Source organism: Manis pentadactyla, chromosome 5 (genome assembly GCF_030020395.1).
Source record: "Manis pentadactyla isolate mManPen7 chromosome 5, mManPen7.hap1, whole genome shotgun sequence".
Taxonomy (NCBI): Eukaryota; Metazoa; Chordata; class Mammalia; order Pholidota; family Manidae; genus Manis; species Manis pentadactyla.
In genome coordinates this window covers 122,475,654-122,491,867 of record NC_080023.1, presented here as the reverse complement: position 1 = coordinate 122,491,867, position 16,214 = coordinate 122,475,654, and the positions used below count along the sequence as shown (strand labels likewise).

At 33.6% G+C, this 16,214-nt stretch overlaps 1 protein-coding gene across 12 annotated transcripts in view; it reads left to right on the top strand.

Annotated features, from left to right (window-relative positions):
* Nucleotides 1-15,631, top strand: part of ELF2 (E74 like ETS transcription factor 2) — a 112,442-nt gene extending 96,811 nt beyond the window's left edge. For 5 of the 12 annotated variants that reach the window (XM_057502617.1, XM_036928572.2, XM_036928228.2 and 2 more), the window contains 6 exons: nt 4,457-4,570; nt 5,940-6,146; nt 8,730-8,816; nt 12,206-12,398; nt 13,269-13,619; nt 13,925-15,631. In XM_057502617.1, the coding sequence (XP_057358600.1) occupies nt 4,457-4,570; nt 5,940-6,146; nt 8,730-8,816; nt 12,206-12,398; nt 13,269-13,619; nt 13,925-14,552 (1,580 nt within the window). In that variant the 3' untranslated portion in view covers nt 14,553-15,631. The remainder of the gene's footprint in view (nt 1-4,456; nt 4,571-5,939; nt 6,147-8,729; nt 8,817-12,205; nt 12,399-13,268; nt 13,620-13,924) is intronic. The other 7 variants (XM_057502620.1, XM_057502622.1, XM_036928396.2 and 4 more) reach the window with 3 other exon arrangements.
* The last annotated feature ends 583 nt before the right edge of the window (nt 15,632-16,214 follow it).

The following is a 16,214-nucleotide window of genomic DNA, read 5'->3' as shown; positions in this document are numbered from 1 at the left end:
TTTCATAGTAATCCTAAGATATTTTCTTTTCACTTTCACAAATGTTCAGAGGAATTTTCTAGAGCATACATGACTGATATTACAACAGATTGAATGAAACAGCAAATAAAAGAATTCAGCTGCTTTCTACCATGTATTCAGATTTGCAAAATTGTAAAACAAAGTTAAGTTTTTCTTTGTTTTAGAAAAATTACTTTTCATAAAAGTACAATTTTAAGTATTGAGTTTATTATTTTTAAAAAATAAATATTGTAGTTTTTCTTAATTTTAATTTCAAATAGAATTTCTATAATAGGATTTACATAAACAAAATCTTTTTTTTATGTAATCCTCAATAATTTGAGTGATCCTCAATAATTTGAGTTTTAAGAGTTCTTTGACCAAAAAAGTTCTAGAATAGCTAGTTTTATTAAGTCTGTACTTTTCAGTACTATAGCCACTAGCCACATGTGGCTATTGAGTACTTGAAATGTGGCTGGAAACTGAATTTTTAATGTTTTTAAATTTTAATTAATTTAAACAAAAACTGAAGCAGTGGAAAACAACTTCATATTGATTACCTGTTTCAGTGACCATATTTTGGTACACTAAGTTAAATTAAAGGTGTTTCATCTTCATACTTTCTAAAATGTGGATACTACAAATTTTAAAATCATATTTGGCTCACCTATTTTTAGAAGACAGCTCTACTTTAGAAAATAATTTTAGTCCTCTTTCCATTTTAAACCTTACAATGCAACTATATTAGAAAGTCAGAGAAGAACAGGTAAAGATGGAGGATCTTAGACTTTTACCTTTCCCCCCTTTCTATTGCATTCTTTTGTATTTGTCACTAAACCTAGTCTTGTTATAACCAGCCTTGGAGCATCAGAGGATAAGTGTGCTAAGTTAGGTGTGACAGTTGAGTGATTACTTCATAATATTAATTATGGTCTTTCTTGTAGGGGAATACTACTGAAAACCTAATGAAGTGTTTTCTAATTTTTTCATTTACTCTCAAATTGCTGTCAGTTTTTACTTTTAACTTTAAGAACTTTGTTTTGAACTAGATCCATTGCCAGCATTCTCTTGTGTAAAGCTGAGAGGTATGTCTCTTGTCAGACTTAATTACCAAGTTTGGTATTTTGTAACAGCTGTTGAGTGAGTCTGGAATAATCCACCATACAAACACCAGTTGATTAGAAAGCTAGAAATGGAACAAGAAGACTCTTACCATTAGTAAATGAAAGCTTGAGCAAATTTAATTTGGGGGTCTATGATTAAAATTAAAGTATATTTGACATTAATTTTTTCAAGGAGGGTTGACCAGCAACACTAACTACTAGTCCTAACTAGAAAATTATACCTGTCAGATTGCTTTTAGCTTCATTGTTTCTATTTTTTAAATGACTTAATTTTTTTTCCTCTCAATTTATACACAGGTCTAGAAAGGCACTAATCAAGTTTAAGTAGGAGACAAGGAATTTTCAGCCCTTGCTTGTAGTTTGCTTACTTCACACTGTTACACTGATGTTTATCCTTAAGAATTGTGTAGAATTTTAATTTAAATTTTGTATGAATTATTGTTCTGAACAAAAAGGCATTGTGTGGGGTATGTGGGGGGGACTTGATGATGGGGGGAGTCTAGTAAATATAATGTTGCTCGTGTAATTGTAGATTAATGATACCAAAAAAAAAGGCATTGTGAAAAGATTTCAAAAATTACAGAAACTTGAATAGGAGAAATAGCTCTTAATTTTTTTTGTTATCAAAAACTACTTATGTCAACAAAAGAAAAGGAAAAAGCTTGTTCACTTTTACAAAATGGGCGAAGTATTGGAAACTGTTGTGGATACATTATTGTAAATTGATCTAAATATGAACTCTTAGGTGTTTGTTTAAATGTGCTTAGGCTTATTTTAGTTAGTAAATAAAAATGACAAAAGTAAAACTAGCAAGCACCAGAGAAAAACATCAGGGCTCTACTTAAGCTGTTAGCTTACAGTAGTTATTACTTACAATAATTTGTTTGCACTTTATGTTGTTTTGAAATATTTTACTTCCATATATGTTTTTGATACTCTGAACTATTAGTATAAGCTTCATGAGACCAGAGGTCTAATTTACATTTGTGTCTTAGGTTTATAGCACAGGGTCTGGTGCATGGTAAATGCTCAACAATCACTTGTTGACTGTACATAGAGTATTAGATCTTCTAATTGATAATTCACAGAGAACTTAGGCATCCTAAATTTAAAGTGTGAATAAGTAAATTATCTTTTAAATATGTATATTTTGTTTTACTCTGTAAATATAAAGTATTTTTGGGAAATAATATGTTAAATTTGGGGGAGAAGGGGAGGTTCAGGTCAGAAATATGAGCAAGAACACACACTTTTAAGAAATAATTTCCACTAACATGAAATCAGGGTTTTGAAAATGCACCTTAAACTACATTAAGAACTCAGGGCAGCGTAAATATCTAACTGTTAGCTAGGCAAATTTCATTTTGCTTATAGCTTAAAACATTTAAGAGTCTGGTAAAATTCTTCTGCATTATTAACAAATACTTGAAGCTCTGATTTTAATATGGTAGAGTTTTTACGGTGTGTCTTAATACAATTACATAAGGAATTAGTTTACCCAGGATGATTTATTAATAGCACCTAAGACAACACCTAACTTGCAACACAAGCAGACTTGAAAGAGTATGAAGTCCCTAGAATAAATTTTAAAAACCTGAGAATTTGCTTTCCAAGGCTTAGTATATGTAAGGGAGGTATTTAAAAAATACTTAAATGGCAATATATTTTATACTTACTAATATTAAGTAAGTTTCTTAAAGTTGAGCTAGAAGGACTGATTGAGTCCCTCACTTCAGTGAAGCTGCAGATAAGAGTAAGCAGGGTCACCTAAAGATAGATTTACTTAGAGGTTTGGCTGCCTCTCTTGAACGGTTTCGCTTTGAGCAGATTTCCATAAATGGAAAGAGCAACTGGAGAGACCCGGTACCTTAGTTGCGAGAGTGTGGATGATGTGCAACAGGTGGTAGAACAGTCACTGGATTTTTTATAAATGCTCTCCAAATGATTGCTGTTTGAGGCTGAGGCTTCAGCGTTTAATTTTGAAACAGCATGAAAAACTTTCTTTCAATTAAAGTTTCCTGGAAAAAGTTTTAGAAGATTCGTATCTTTAGCCTGTAGAACTTGTGAATTGGTAATGTGGTTTTGGGAAATTAGTATATTTCCGTTTAGTTCCTATAACATCTTAAGAAAAATATGAAATTAGAAACTGTTATATTTTCATGTTTCAGAACTGCTCACAAAGTAGAATATTCAGTATTTTAAGTCAGGATGTGAAAATAATACATCACAAATATACTAAGTTTGTGCTTGAATTGCCAATTTTCCTGTAAGGTCAGTGGGTTCTTAACTGCAGTACATGAAAGAAATACTGCATACCTCCTGTCTGATGAGTCTGTGTTAGGAACTACAGCAGATACAAAGATGAGACCTCAAGGAGCTTATAATCTTACAGGAGTGATAAGAAACCATCACCATTTATTGAATTCTTATTTATATGCTAGACATTATGCATGTTTTTAATGATAATCACCTCACTTACTTCTCATAATTATTTGAGGTAAGCAATACTCCTGTTTTGTGAAAAGACTGAGCCTTACAAGAAATTAAATTACTGGCTAACGGTAACAAATTATAAGTGGTGGAAACTAGAACCTAAGCTTTTTGTCCTGATAGCCTAAACTACTGCTGCACTTGACTGTTTCACAAATAATTCAATTAGCAATGCATAAAGTGAATGCTGGAAGAGTTACATAAGGTGGTAGAATTAGAAATGGCTTCATGGAAAAAGAAAAGCAAAGAACATAAACTTAAAAAAAAAAATTTATTGGTTAAAACCCAGAAATAGACTAGTGAGGTTCTGAAGAGAGGAAGGTTATTGCGAAGAAAGTTTCCAAGTACTCTGCCGCTAAAGCTGACACACTCACGCAGCGGGGTCTGAGAGAACTGAGTTATTAAATTAACCTTGAAACACGTTTTTCTGAATGGTTCTGCTAGGTAGGTATCACTTCAGATTTTAGTAGCAGTTTATCAAAATATATTATTGACCTAATGGGATTGTTAAGCTACAACCACTGCTCCCAGCCTCCTGCCAAGTTAGTTTTGGCCTTAAATTGGTACAGGATACAAATTTAAGGTGTCTTTCTTTGTTTTTCTTTAGATAAAATTGAAAAATTCCTTAGTAGTTTCTAACCAATCTCAATAATTGTTATAATTGACATTCATTTTACTGAGTGTAAATACTAGATTTTTTTGATTTTTAAATTATTTCTGTAATTTGTATGGACTAATACATATTGATGACTTATTCATGAGAGATAATTTATATTTATGTGTTTTAATTTAGCGATGTGTTCAGTGCATTTTAAATTGAGTAGAATTTGTTTTCCCCCCAGTGGAAGCATCAGTTCATAGCAGTAATGCACACTGTACAGATAAGACAATTGAAGCTGCGGAAGCCTTGCTTCATATGGAATCTCCTACCTGCTTGAGGGATTCAAGAAGTCCTGGTATGTCAACCATTCTTTTTTTTATAATGATCGTGTCATACATATCATTTCATGTATCTAGAATGAAAGTTTTTTTAAATACAAGGGGATTGTTGGTGTTCATAAAGTCTGCTGTGACAATAATTACTGATTTTTATTTGTAAAGTTCCCAAGTCTTAAATACTTAGAATACTTAATTTTCATAACAAATGATATGAGAAATGCCCACTGTAGACAGCTAAATGTTTATTAAATTGTTATTTATACTATCACATCTTATTTCCTTAACTCTTGAAAAATTATAAACTTTGTGGTCCTTAAGAGAATGGCAGGTGGGGGCAGCTGCCTCCTATGACCACTTTCAGTCCTTTAATAATAAATGGCAGTGACTCCAGAGACTTCTCCAGGTGGAATGAGGAGTAGCTTCCACCATTTCCTCATACCCCCTACAGGTGGCAAGTTTTCCTTTTCTTCTGTTCCTTCTTTGCCTTTAAGACTGCCTTTGAGAGTCATTTTATCCTAATTTTATTGTCTAAATGTCAATTTGATGTAATAGAGTAAGATTGGCCCCTCTTATAGGGATTTATAATAAATACTAAGAGCAACTGTATTTTTTAATTAGAATAGAAATCCCATGTATTATTCAGGGAAATGAGGAAAAACTTAGGGCATTTGGTCAATGTGTTAATCCATAGGATGGATTTATTGTCTCAATTAAAATAGAAATGTCATATCCAGATTATTTATGCACATTGAAAGGAAGCTGTCGTAACATTGTTGTATGTAATAGAAGACCACATGGCATTCTGTATGTATTGTTCTAGTGACCCAAAATATCAGGACTGTTCATTAAGTAAAATATTAAATACTGAAAGATACCATTCAAGGTTTTCCTTTTTTTCATATTCTAAAATGAACTGTAAATACTTTCTTTTCAAGGAATACAATGTTAGATGTTTTTCATTTTATACTATGTATTACCTAGTTAGAGAATAATGATGGATAATCAGAAGAAAAATAGTTTTTAATGAACTTGCTATTATACTGTTATTTTATTTTCAATTATTTTCCCAATTTTCAAAATTATTCAAAGTCTTAAAATAAATTTGAAAGAATCTAAAAGTGTGAAGAAAAGTGGGGATGAAGAGTGACTATTCATGGTCCCTGCCCTACTCAGAGGATTAACATTTCCTTCAACTCAATTTTCTTTGCATTTATTTCCCTACATACTATAGATCATGTTGCATTTTCAGCAAATTAACATCATGCTGTCATCCTGCTTTGATGAATTCTTAATAAACCTCACCTCTACTCAATATTGAATTGTCCACATTAAGAAAGAAGCATTAATGGGGTTGGGAAATTTTAATTTTTCAACTTTTTTTTATAGTGGAAGTGTTTGTCCCTCCTTGTGTATCAACTCCAGAATTTATCCACGCTGCTATGAGGCCAGATGTCATTACTGAAACTGTGGTGGAGGTGTCAACTGAAGAGCCTGAACCAATGGATACCTCTCCTATTCCTACATCACCGGGTAGCCATGAGCCAATGAGAAAGAAAAAAGGTGGAGTGTATTTACAGATTGCTGGGAAAGCAGGTGGCATTTTTTCTGGTATCTTTTTTCCCATCAAGGGAAATAGGAAAAATATAAAATATGCTGTAGATTTATGATTGATGGTATCTTAACTAGATAGTCTCAAGGAATCAACAAATTGAGATTTTAATTTTGTATTTTAACATATTCATACAGTGTTTGAGCCCTAAAAGTAAGTTGCTTGAAAAAGAGAGTATAACAGGTGTTGGACACACAGAAGGAAGATCAGAGATTCACTGCCCATTTGGCTACTTTCTGATCATTTTGGGTACTTGGTTACTTTAAAAAATTTTTAAATTTTACTTAAAAAAATTTATTTTCTCTATTTTTCTTAATCTTCCCATTCTTTTGTGGACATTAAAATAAAAATTCAATGCTCTTTTCTTCCCCATACTTTTTGCTTTGAAACACCAAGCCTGCTAATAGGGATTTCTAAGTGGAATAAACTCACCAGTGGGTAAAGTGCATTTCCACTTTTTGACTTCCGCTGACCCTTCTGCTTACCTGATATACCAGTGGGCGAGGAACAGGCTCCAGCACATTTCCAGCATCCCAAGGAGATGGGCAGCAAGTGGGTCCATTTCCTATTTGAATCAAAGGCAAAACTTGAAGGAAATGAAATCCTATATAAGTGGGTACTCATCTAATTCCACTTTCTTCCCTATCTCTTTCGTCACATTTTAGCATGGAAGAAAGGACAAAAGTTAAGGGAAAACTTGTGTAAGAAATAATCTTATTTTCTTTCATTTGTTAGAGGTACTTCAAATTGCTGTGATGTTCGTGGGCCTCGGCTCATTACTATGAGGGATACAGTGAAGAATAAAGATAGAGTACCCTCCCTCATATAATACATATTGATTATTTGTATCTTGGGAGGTATGAATGAGAGAATTTAGAAGGAAGAATTCTTGCTGTAAATGTTTAAAAACAAAAGGTATACATATGAATAGTCCTTTTTACCCAGTTGCTATTATACAGTGCCCACTGTAGCCTTAGTCTGGTTATATTTATTGGGAGCTATTACAAAAGTACTTAAGAAAATTTTAGATTTAAAAGAAGATGGAAAAGACCATGAAAAGCTGGGATCATGTGGGGAAACAAGAACTTTAGATAAACAGATTGATCTGCCTATATGGTATGATATAAATCAGCAAATAATTTGCCAATTTAATACTAATTTTATGTTTGAAAAATCGATGGTCTTAATGTCCAATTTAAGATGACATATACCATCATTATTATTTGTGGTTAAGTGCATTTGGGACATACAAAGTTATGTAGGTTATTTAAAAGCAGAGCCTTCTTTTTATTTCCAGAGCTTTTAATACATCAGTGTGTTGTAAGTCTCTAAGACAAGATACCATGCAGTATTCTGAAAGTTAATTGGACTGTAGCACCCTTTATTTCTACTGAATATGATTGGGGAAATGCTGCTTTATAAGAGAATAAATTACACTTTTTTTGACTAACCTTTCCATTAAGGAAGCTGGGCTTTTGTGCTTTTATTTAGGAGACGGTAAAGATGTTACTACTGAGTGATTCATTATATAAGTACTATTTAAATTGAGAAACTAATCTGTATTCTGATAAGGAAACCAATGAACTTTCCATTTTAAACTTTGCCAAAGCATACTTTTTATTGAGCAGTTTTCATAATGAAATCCTAGAATGTAATAGCTGTGCATTTTGAAATAAAAATTAAGACACTTTAGGTCTTTATTTAGCTCTAAATAATCTTTACTAATGAATAGAAAGACATCAGAAATCCTGGATGAATGACAATCACCAAATCATAATAATTTATTCTGAAAGTAGGATAACATGCTTGAGTATTCCCATCCTTTCTTGAGGCTTCCCCTCCTTGCCAGCATTCATTCATCATTGCTGAGGACTGAATACATGCATTTCAGACTCATACCTTCTTTAGTGCAGGCAGAGAAGTTTTGCTCTTGCTTTTCTGTTCAGTGTGGGTGCTCATCTGTCTGAGAGCCTTCTAGCAGAAGTGAGGAGAAGCAAAAGGAAGAGCACAAACATTTATTAGACAGGAAATAATTGCTTGGGAGATTTTTATCCTCATATTGTACCTGCAAATTGAGGTCGGGACATCTGAACAAATATGCTTAAATCCTGTTGAATTGATTGGCTCAGAGCAGTAGAGAGTGTTTAAAATAATATTTTTTACTTTAACTCATTTGAGCTCAAAAGGCTTGCAGATTATTAAATCCTCTGTAATAGGTAGGTAAAGTTTTTTCTAATAATCCTGTAGAACAGAAAACAGTTTTTATTAGAATTTGTTACCAGTAGAATTTTGGGAAAAGGTTAGCAAATTGATGCTCTGACCATGACTAACAGGTTAGTAGTATCTGACTTGTAGTACATACTGAGATTACCACCAGCTAACTACTGTAATCTAAAATTGCAAAAGTGCTTTTAATGATCCTTTTAAAAGCAACCATTTATATACCCTGAGTATATTAATTTACAGATTAGTGTGGTTTCATTAGTGTAGTATCAGAGTCTGCAGTCATGTTTCTATTATTTTTGTTTTCAAAGTATTATTTCAATACCTTATTTTTATTTTTTCAGTTGGCCGTAAACCAAAGACTCAGCAATCACCAATTTCCAATGGGTCTCCTGAGTTAGGTATAAAGAAGAAACCCAGAGAAGGAAAAGGTAATTTGGGGAGGGCTATTTTGGAGGTGAGATAATTTTTTTTTCAGTCAGGTGACATTTTTGCATTATTGGAAAATTATTTCTAGTACATACACATGTGTGGAGTGCTGCTTTGGTAGTATTCTTAATCAGGACTGTATCAGCATCAGCTGGGGAACTTTTCAAACTCTCCATGCCCAGTCCCTACCCCACTGAGATTTTATAGCCACAGATACACAGTGGGGAGTGCAAGGGGGTAGATACTTGTATTTGGAAAAGGTCCTAAATACAACCTAATGCACACCCTTCTTAAGAACCACTGTGGTAGGGGGAATGTGTATGTAGAATAGCACCTACTTTCACTTGGAGCCAGTTAGAATTGAAAGACGATTATAACTAAGGTGTATTTCTGATACATAATTTCTTAATTGATAGAAGCAATGCAAGAATTCAAGGCAAGGTGAATTTCCCAGTCAACAAATTTCAGCCAGGTTAGTTGAGTCAGAACAAAAATTGACTGTGTTTTTGCTTTAGAAGTTGCATATTCTTATTAAAAACAAAAATAGCAACAAGCCTCCCACATTCTGTGCTCTTTTAATTTGTTGGATAAATTGATTTCAAATAATATTTTAATACTGGTTTTAGGTATGTTCTGGTAATCTGATGACCAAAATGTATCACTCCCATGAATAAATGTTTTCAGAGCAATATTGAACAGCTGGATATGTTTCAGATGAATATATTCAAATTTGTTCCTTCTTCAGTAGGTCTGATTCATATCTACTTTTAAATAATGAAAGCAAAAATCAAGTCTCTTGTTGAAAAAATTAAGCCTCTAAGAAATTTAGACAAAAAATCCAATTATATTGAACTCCTGTTTACTCAGGGACTGATAACTGAGTTTGGGACAGATGTAGGATACTTTTCTTCACTGTGTCTTTGGTCATTTCTTAACCTTAGGGTTTTGCCTTTTAATTTATATTGAAAAGTTACATACTAGTAGTAAATATGAGAAAGCTAAGCTGTATATATGCAATTAGTTTTTTCAGTTAATTACTGTCTCAGTGGTATCTCTTGCACTCAGAAGACCTTAAGCTTAACACTGGAAAAAAACTTTGTCATGACCTATTTTTACCAATGAAAATAACCTTTTGTTAAAATCTCTGTCTTAAGGAAATAAAAAACTTGCAGCAACATGCTGTAATGTGAAGACTAAACTTACTTCAGTCACACCTGGATTAAAAATCCAGCCAATATTTCCTCTTCTGCAAAATTAATAATGTCTGTCATGGGCTTAATGAACTACCTTGTCTGATAAAGGCAGGTTGTTGCCTTTCTGAATTCTATTTTCCTTAAAACCAGATAGAGAATTATAAATTTTTAACCTGGACATGGGAACTGGGGTGGAGAGTATTTAAAGGTAACCTGAGAAATATTGATGAGTCTAGTTAATTCCACAAAGTGTGGACAAGGCATTCTCTATGTTACACAAAAATTTCTTCCAGATTAAGTTCTCTGCTCACTTTTACTGTGTCTACTCATATGGCCTGATAATCTCCTGGTCATAAAGTAAAAATGCCCCAGCTACACATCTTGATGTAGTTGAAAGTGTTGCATAGTTTGATGCTGATGTAGTAGGGCTTCAGAGATACAAATATAACATTGTGAAGCTGGAGGTTAATTTTTTTTAGGTCAAGACAGGGACACTAGGCTCAACCATGAGTTGATAAATTTACTGAATTTTCAGAGAAATCCATAATGAAAGTGAAATGCTAGAGGAAGAGCATCAGCTTGGTTTGGAAGCCTCCCGTCTTTGGAGGTTTTTTTCACATAGCCTGTGGCTTGGATCTGGATTTGAGAAGAGTAAAGGGATAGTGAGTAGAAGCCTAGAGATGACCTAGTGACTCAGTGGTGGCATGATTCTGATCTTCTCAGGATTCTTTTCTGTTCTTTCATCAATTTCAGAACCTCTTCTCCTAGAGGCTTACAAAAGAAATAAACCCCAGCAACTTGAAAAGCCCTTCTCAAAACCACTGCCCACTACTCTCCCCTGCTTTTTTGAATGGAAAAAAAAAAAAAGTGATGCTTCCTTTCTTTTGGGATTAAATATCTTACCTTACGTACGCAGAATTCCTCTTTCCCTTCTATGCAAATCTTTATTATCTTCCAGGACTCCACGATGTCTTACCACCCTGCTTTATTTTCACCTCTGACATCCCAGACATCATTTTCTGTCATTCATTTGGAATATAATTGTGCATTGTTTCGTGCTATATCTTACACTGTTTTAAAGTATTTATTTATTGTATTGTTTAACTTGTCACTACTTTTTTTCTTCTCAACTAAATTGTAAATTCCTTGAAGTAGAGGCCAAATTTTAAATGCTTCTCTATCTTCTATTGTACTTAAGCACAGTATGTGATGAGTGTTTTACTCTGAGAAGTATTTTAGTATTTCCTCATTTTAAAATTTTGCTAGTAGTATGATTAAATATTACATATAGCTAACACTTGATCACTACTTGTAGTCAAGGAATTAGTGTTTCTATTTAAGGAACTCATTCATATTTTAAGACTAAAGCACAGATGTCTTTAAAAATTGAGTTGTTACATATATAATGAAATCCTTCAACATTTTATCTTTAGTGTCTTGGGTATGCTCAGTAAAAAGATGAGCAGTTCTTAAAAATTTGTTTTCAGAATCAGTAACTTTCATTGCTGTCAAATTTAAATTGATTAGTAGTCCAGAGGATAATGATAACAGATGTTGAAACAGTCATGGGTAGTTTGTACTTTGTAAGACATGTACATGAGGGTTCCTGCCTATAGGCTTAACCAAATAAAAATGTGTTAATGACAAAAAGACCCTAGGACTGACACCTAAAAAAAGTTTCGGAAATTTCATTGCCAATTGCTTGCCTTTTCAATAAATTAATCAGTGCCTTGTGATGAATTCTGGCTTCCAGTATAATAAACATATAGGAGCAAATAAATGTTATTGAATTTAAATCTGTGCAGATAAATTTGATTCTGTGTAATTCATGTTCACTCTGTGCTGTGCATTATGCCTTTGCCTTTACTGAACTCAGCATCTCAGATCAGTTGATAGATAATAGTACAAAGTTCAGGACCTTTGTTTTTTTAGTTTCATAACTAGAAACATACATAGGATATTTTTGAAAAATACAAGTATATTCAGGATTTTTATGTTATAATGACATACTTTGTTGTTTACAACACAATTTGACATTATTCAAATGATTGGTGATACAGTCAAGTACTTAATGACAGACTCAGTATGTTTGTTTCAACAGAGTAAATGAATTTTTATCCAGCATAACTAAATATTTGTTTTTAATTGTATAATTATGTAAATGAATTTTTAACCAATGTCTATCATTGTTTTCAAAGGAAACACAACCTATTTGTGGGAGTTTCTTTTAGATCTACTTCAAGATAAAAATACTTGTCCCCGGTATATTAAGTGGACTCAGAGAGAAAAAGGCATATTCAAGCTTGTGGATTCAAAGGCTGTCTCTAAGCTTTGGGGAAAGCATAAGAACAAGCCAGACATGAACTATGAGACTATGGGGCGAGCTCTGAGGTAGGAACATGAAGGAATGAGTTTTTATACAAAACTTACACATCTTTTATATTGCTTATTAGTTTAAAGAGAAGCTCTAAAAAATCTCTTATTTATGTAACTTTTTATTTGGGGGGGATATTCTAGAAGAGCTTTTTGGATTTGGAGGTAAATGGGATGAGGGGAATTTGTTCTGTATGTCTAACATTTCAACATCATTGAGAAATCCATTTTGGCAGAAAATGTGCTTTTGCCCTTAGGACTATTCCTTAATAGAAAGTTAAGTTGTATACCTTTAAGAAAATTAAATCCAAATGATGAAATAGTTTCCAAATTGTTAATCTGCTTTTCAGTTCCTGTGAATGTGTTATGATGGATTATGTCGATCATGAAAATTTCTCTCCAGTTTTGTCAGTCTGAAAAATTCAGAAAATTGTGATATACATAGCCTCTTCTAATTAGGAGTGTTTGTAGACAGAGACTTAATTTATGAGACAGTCTTCATATATCCCAGATTTATCTCTTCTAAGCACAGTTTAGGTAATTTTCCCACATGTCAGATTGTTAAACAGTGTACATCAGAGTTGAATTTTTCTAATGTCCTTAAAATACAGTAACATGTTCTGCACTTAGGTTAAATTGCTTCCTTTGAGAAAGAGAATGAACTTTTAGCTACTTTGTGGATCCCAAGGTTACAGTGGTACCTGGTTCCAACTTCATTCCTACTCCAAAATCTTAGCCTTTTAAACAATCCGAGTAGTAAGAACTCCTTATCTCTTATAGGAATAAGAGAATGTTTGTGTTAGCATCTATTCTACATGGTATTTTTTACTTTTTGGGAGGTGGGGGGATATAAAACACTTGATTCATTCAGTACTTTTTCCCTTACAGATATTATTACCAAAGGGGTATTCTTGCAAAAGTTGAAGGACAGAGGCTTGTGTATCAGTTCAAGGATATGCCCAAAAACATAGTGGTGATAGATGATGACAAAAGTGAAACCTGTAATGAAGATTTAGCAGCAGCTACTGATGAAAAATCATTAGAACGAGTGTCACTGTCTGCAGAAAATCTCCTGAAAGCAGCAACCTCTGTTCGTAGTGGGAAAAACTCCTCTCCTCTCAACTGCTCCAGGGCAGGGAAGGGTGTAGCTGGAGTCGTGAATGTCACTTCCCCTGGTCATGATGCTTCATCTAGGTCTCCTGCTACTACCACATCTGTATCAGCAACAGCAACTCCCAGGCAAGTGGAGGACACCATTTAGTTGTAATGAATAACACTTTTTAGAAAGGTCCTTGGCAATAATAATATGTCTTTTTTTATAAATATTAGCATTCTAAGAACCCAGTGTTGTCAGAACTTTGAAAAGTGCTTGATCTTTTAAATATATTTTGGAGGTAAAGTAGATATCTTAACTAATGTGAATTTTTATGGTTTTAGAGGTGAAAGTTACTGTGGGCTTTAGTTTTTTAAACATACTAATTGCATGGTATTTCACATTCTAATTTAGCATTAAATATAAACAACTTCTTTCTTTAATCTACTAGGACAGTTCGTGTGGCAATGCAAGTACCTGTTGTAATGACATCATTGGGTCAGAAAATTTCAACTGTGGCAGTTCAGTCAGTTAATGCAGGTGCACCGTTAATAACCAGCACTAGTCCAACAACAGCAACTTCTCCCAAGGTAGTTATTCAGACAATCCCTACTGTGGTGCCAGCTTCTACTGAAAATGGAGACAAAATCACCATGCAGCCTGCCAAAATTATTACCATCCCAGCTACACAACTTGCACAGTGTCAACTGCAGACCAAGTCAAACCTGACAGGCTCAGGAAGCATTAACATTGTTGGAACCCCACTGGCTGTGAGAGCACTTACTCCTGTGTCAATAGCCCATGGTACACCTGTAATGAGACTATCAGTGCCTACTCAGCAGGCATCTGGCCAGACTCCTTCCCGAGTTATCAGTGCTGTCATAAAAGGGCCAGAGGGTAAATCAGAAGCAGTGACAAAAAAGCAGGAACATGATGTGAAAACCTTGCAGCTGGTACAAGAAGAAAAACCAGCAGATGGAAATAAGACAGTGACCCACGTAGTGGTTGTCAGTGCGCCTTCAGCTATTGCCCTTCCTGTGACGATGAAAACGGAAGGACTGGTGACGTGCGAGAAATGAAATAGCAGCTCTGCCATGAACTTGAGACTTTTAGTACTAACATAAATACTTGCAAGGGATGTCATCTAGAAAAGTCAAAAGAAGACTTTAACATTTTAATGCATATAAGAAAACAATCAAACTTACTGGAAATAAATTACCTATCCCATGTTTCAGTGGGAAATGAACTACATACTGAGATGCTGACAGAAAACTGCCTCTTACAGTAGGAAACAACTGAACCTGTCTACAAGAAAAAGGATTGAAAGGGACCAAACACCTCACTACAGTATCAAGTTACACTAAGATTTGGAACACTAACAGTCTTGTAAGAGGTTATGTAGTTTTCAGTGGGGAGGGGTTGGGATGGGTGATCTTATTGTTACATATAGCAATTTTTGATGCATTTTATATGCATACCAGCAATTATGACTGTGTTCACACAGAACTCACTTAACTGGTGCTATGTGAAGACTCTGCTAATATAGGTTTTTTAGAATGTGAATTGAAGAATGGATCCAAAAGCTTCAGAAAGAGGATAGCAAAAAAGATCTAGTGTGATTTTTTTTTATATCATATAGCTTAAGCTGATTTAAAACAAAGGCCTTAGACTAATTTTCGGTTTTCTTTATTGAAATGAGCTAATGGCTTGTTTGTGTAAAGCTTTTTTATTAAAAGAAAAATTTTAAAAATCTTGTACCTAGCACAGTATTGTTATAGAATTTACATGTAACATTTTATATGGTAGTTTAAGTCTGTCGGTTTCCTAATTGTGGACAAATTAAGAGTTGGCTCTGGCCTTTTGCTATAACATGCCTGTGTCACTCACTTAGCCCTGGCATCTGTGCAGACATAATCAGTTTCAGTTCTACTGTCACTTCGAAGTTCAGGCTCAGCATGAATTTTTGTCAGGTAGCTCTAATACCTAGAGTTTTCTTTCTTTTTTTTTTTAAGTTGAAGTTTTAAGAGGGAAAGTACCAGTGTTCAGATTTGAACTATAATAGTTTGTATATTCAACATTTGAAGTATATTCTATTTTGTTGTACTCTTGTTTCAAAGTGTATTCAAGTAGGTTTTCTGAAATATAGAAGTGAAATTTATGTTGTGTTTTGGTCTCTGGTGATATTTATATAACAATATTCAAAAGCTAGTATGGAGGTATTGTTTTAGTTAAGAAGTAACAGAAGTCCTGTTTTTCCTTCCCAGCTATGGCATGGAGAAATTCTACTTATGTTTTGTTCCATTACATTAATATTTGCAAATATCTGCATGTTGCCACTTCCTTTCTAATTACTATCATGAACTATAATATAATCTAGTTACTGAAGTGAGTTTATGATTCTAATGTTGGCCACACTTTTAAAGAACTTATATCAAATATCAGATGTCATTTCTCAATCAGACCTTTTGAGATGTTAGGAAGAAGTAATACTCTAGCCCCTTTACAAATAGGAAGTGGAGGTACCAGAAGGATTACATGAATTTCCTAATTTCACACCAAACTAGATGCTGTGACTACTCCACTTCTTAATGATCTTTCTACTACAAAGAAAAGTTGTCTATTTTTACATCTTTTAGAAATTTAAATAAAGTGATAACTTTATATTTTGTGGCCTTTAATTGTGCATTGATCAGATACTACTTAAGTTGACAAAGATTTTTATAATAGCACACACACTCTGT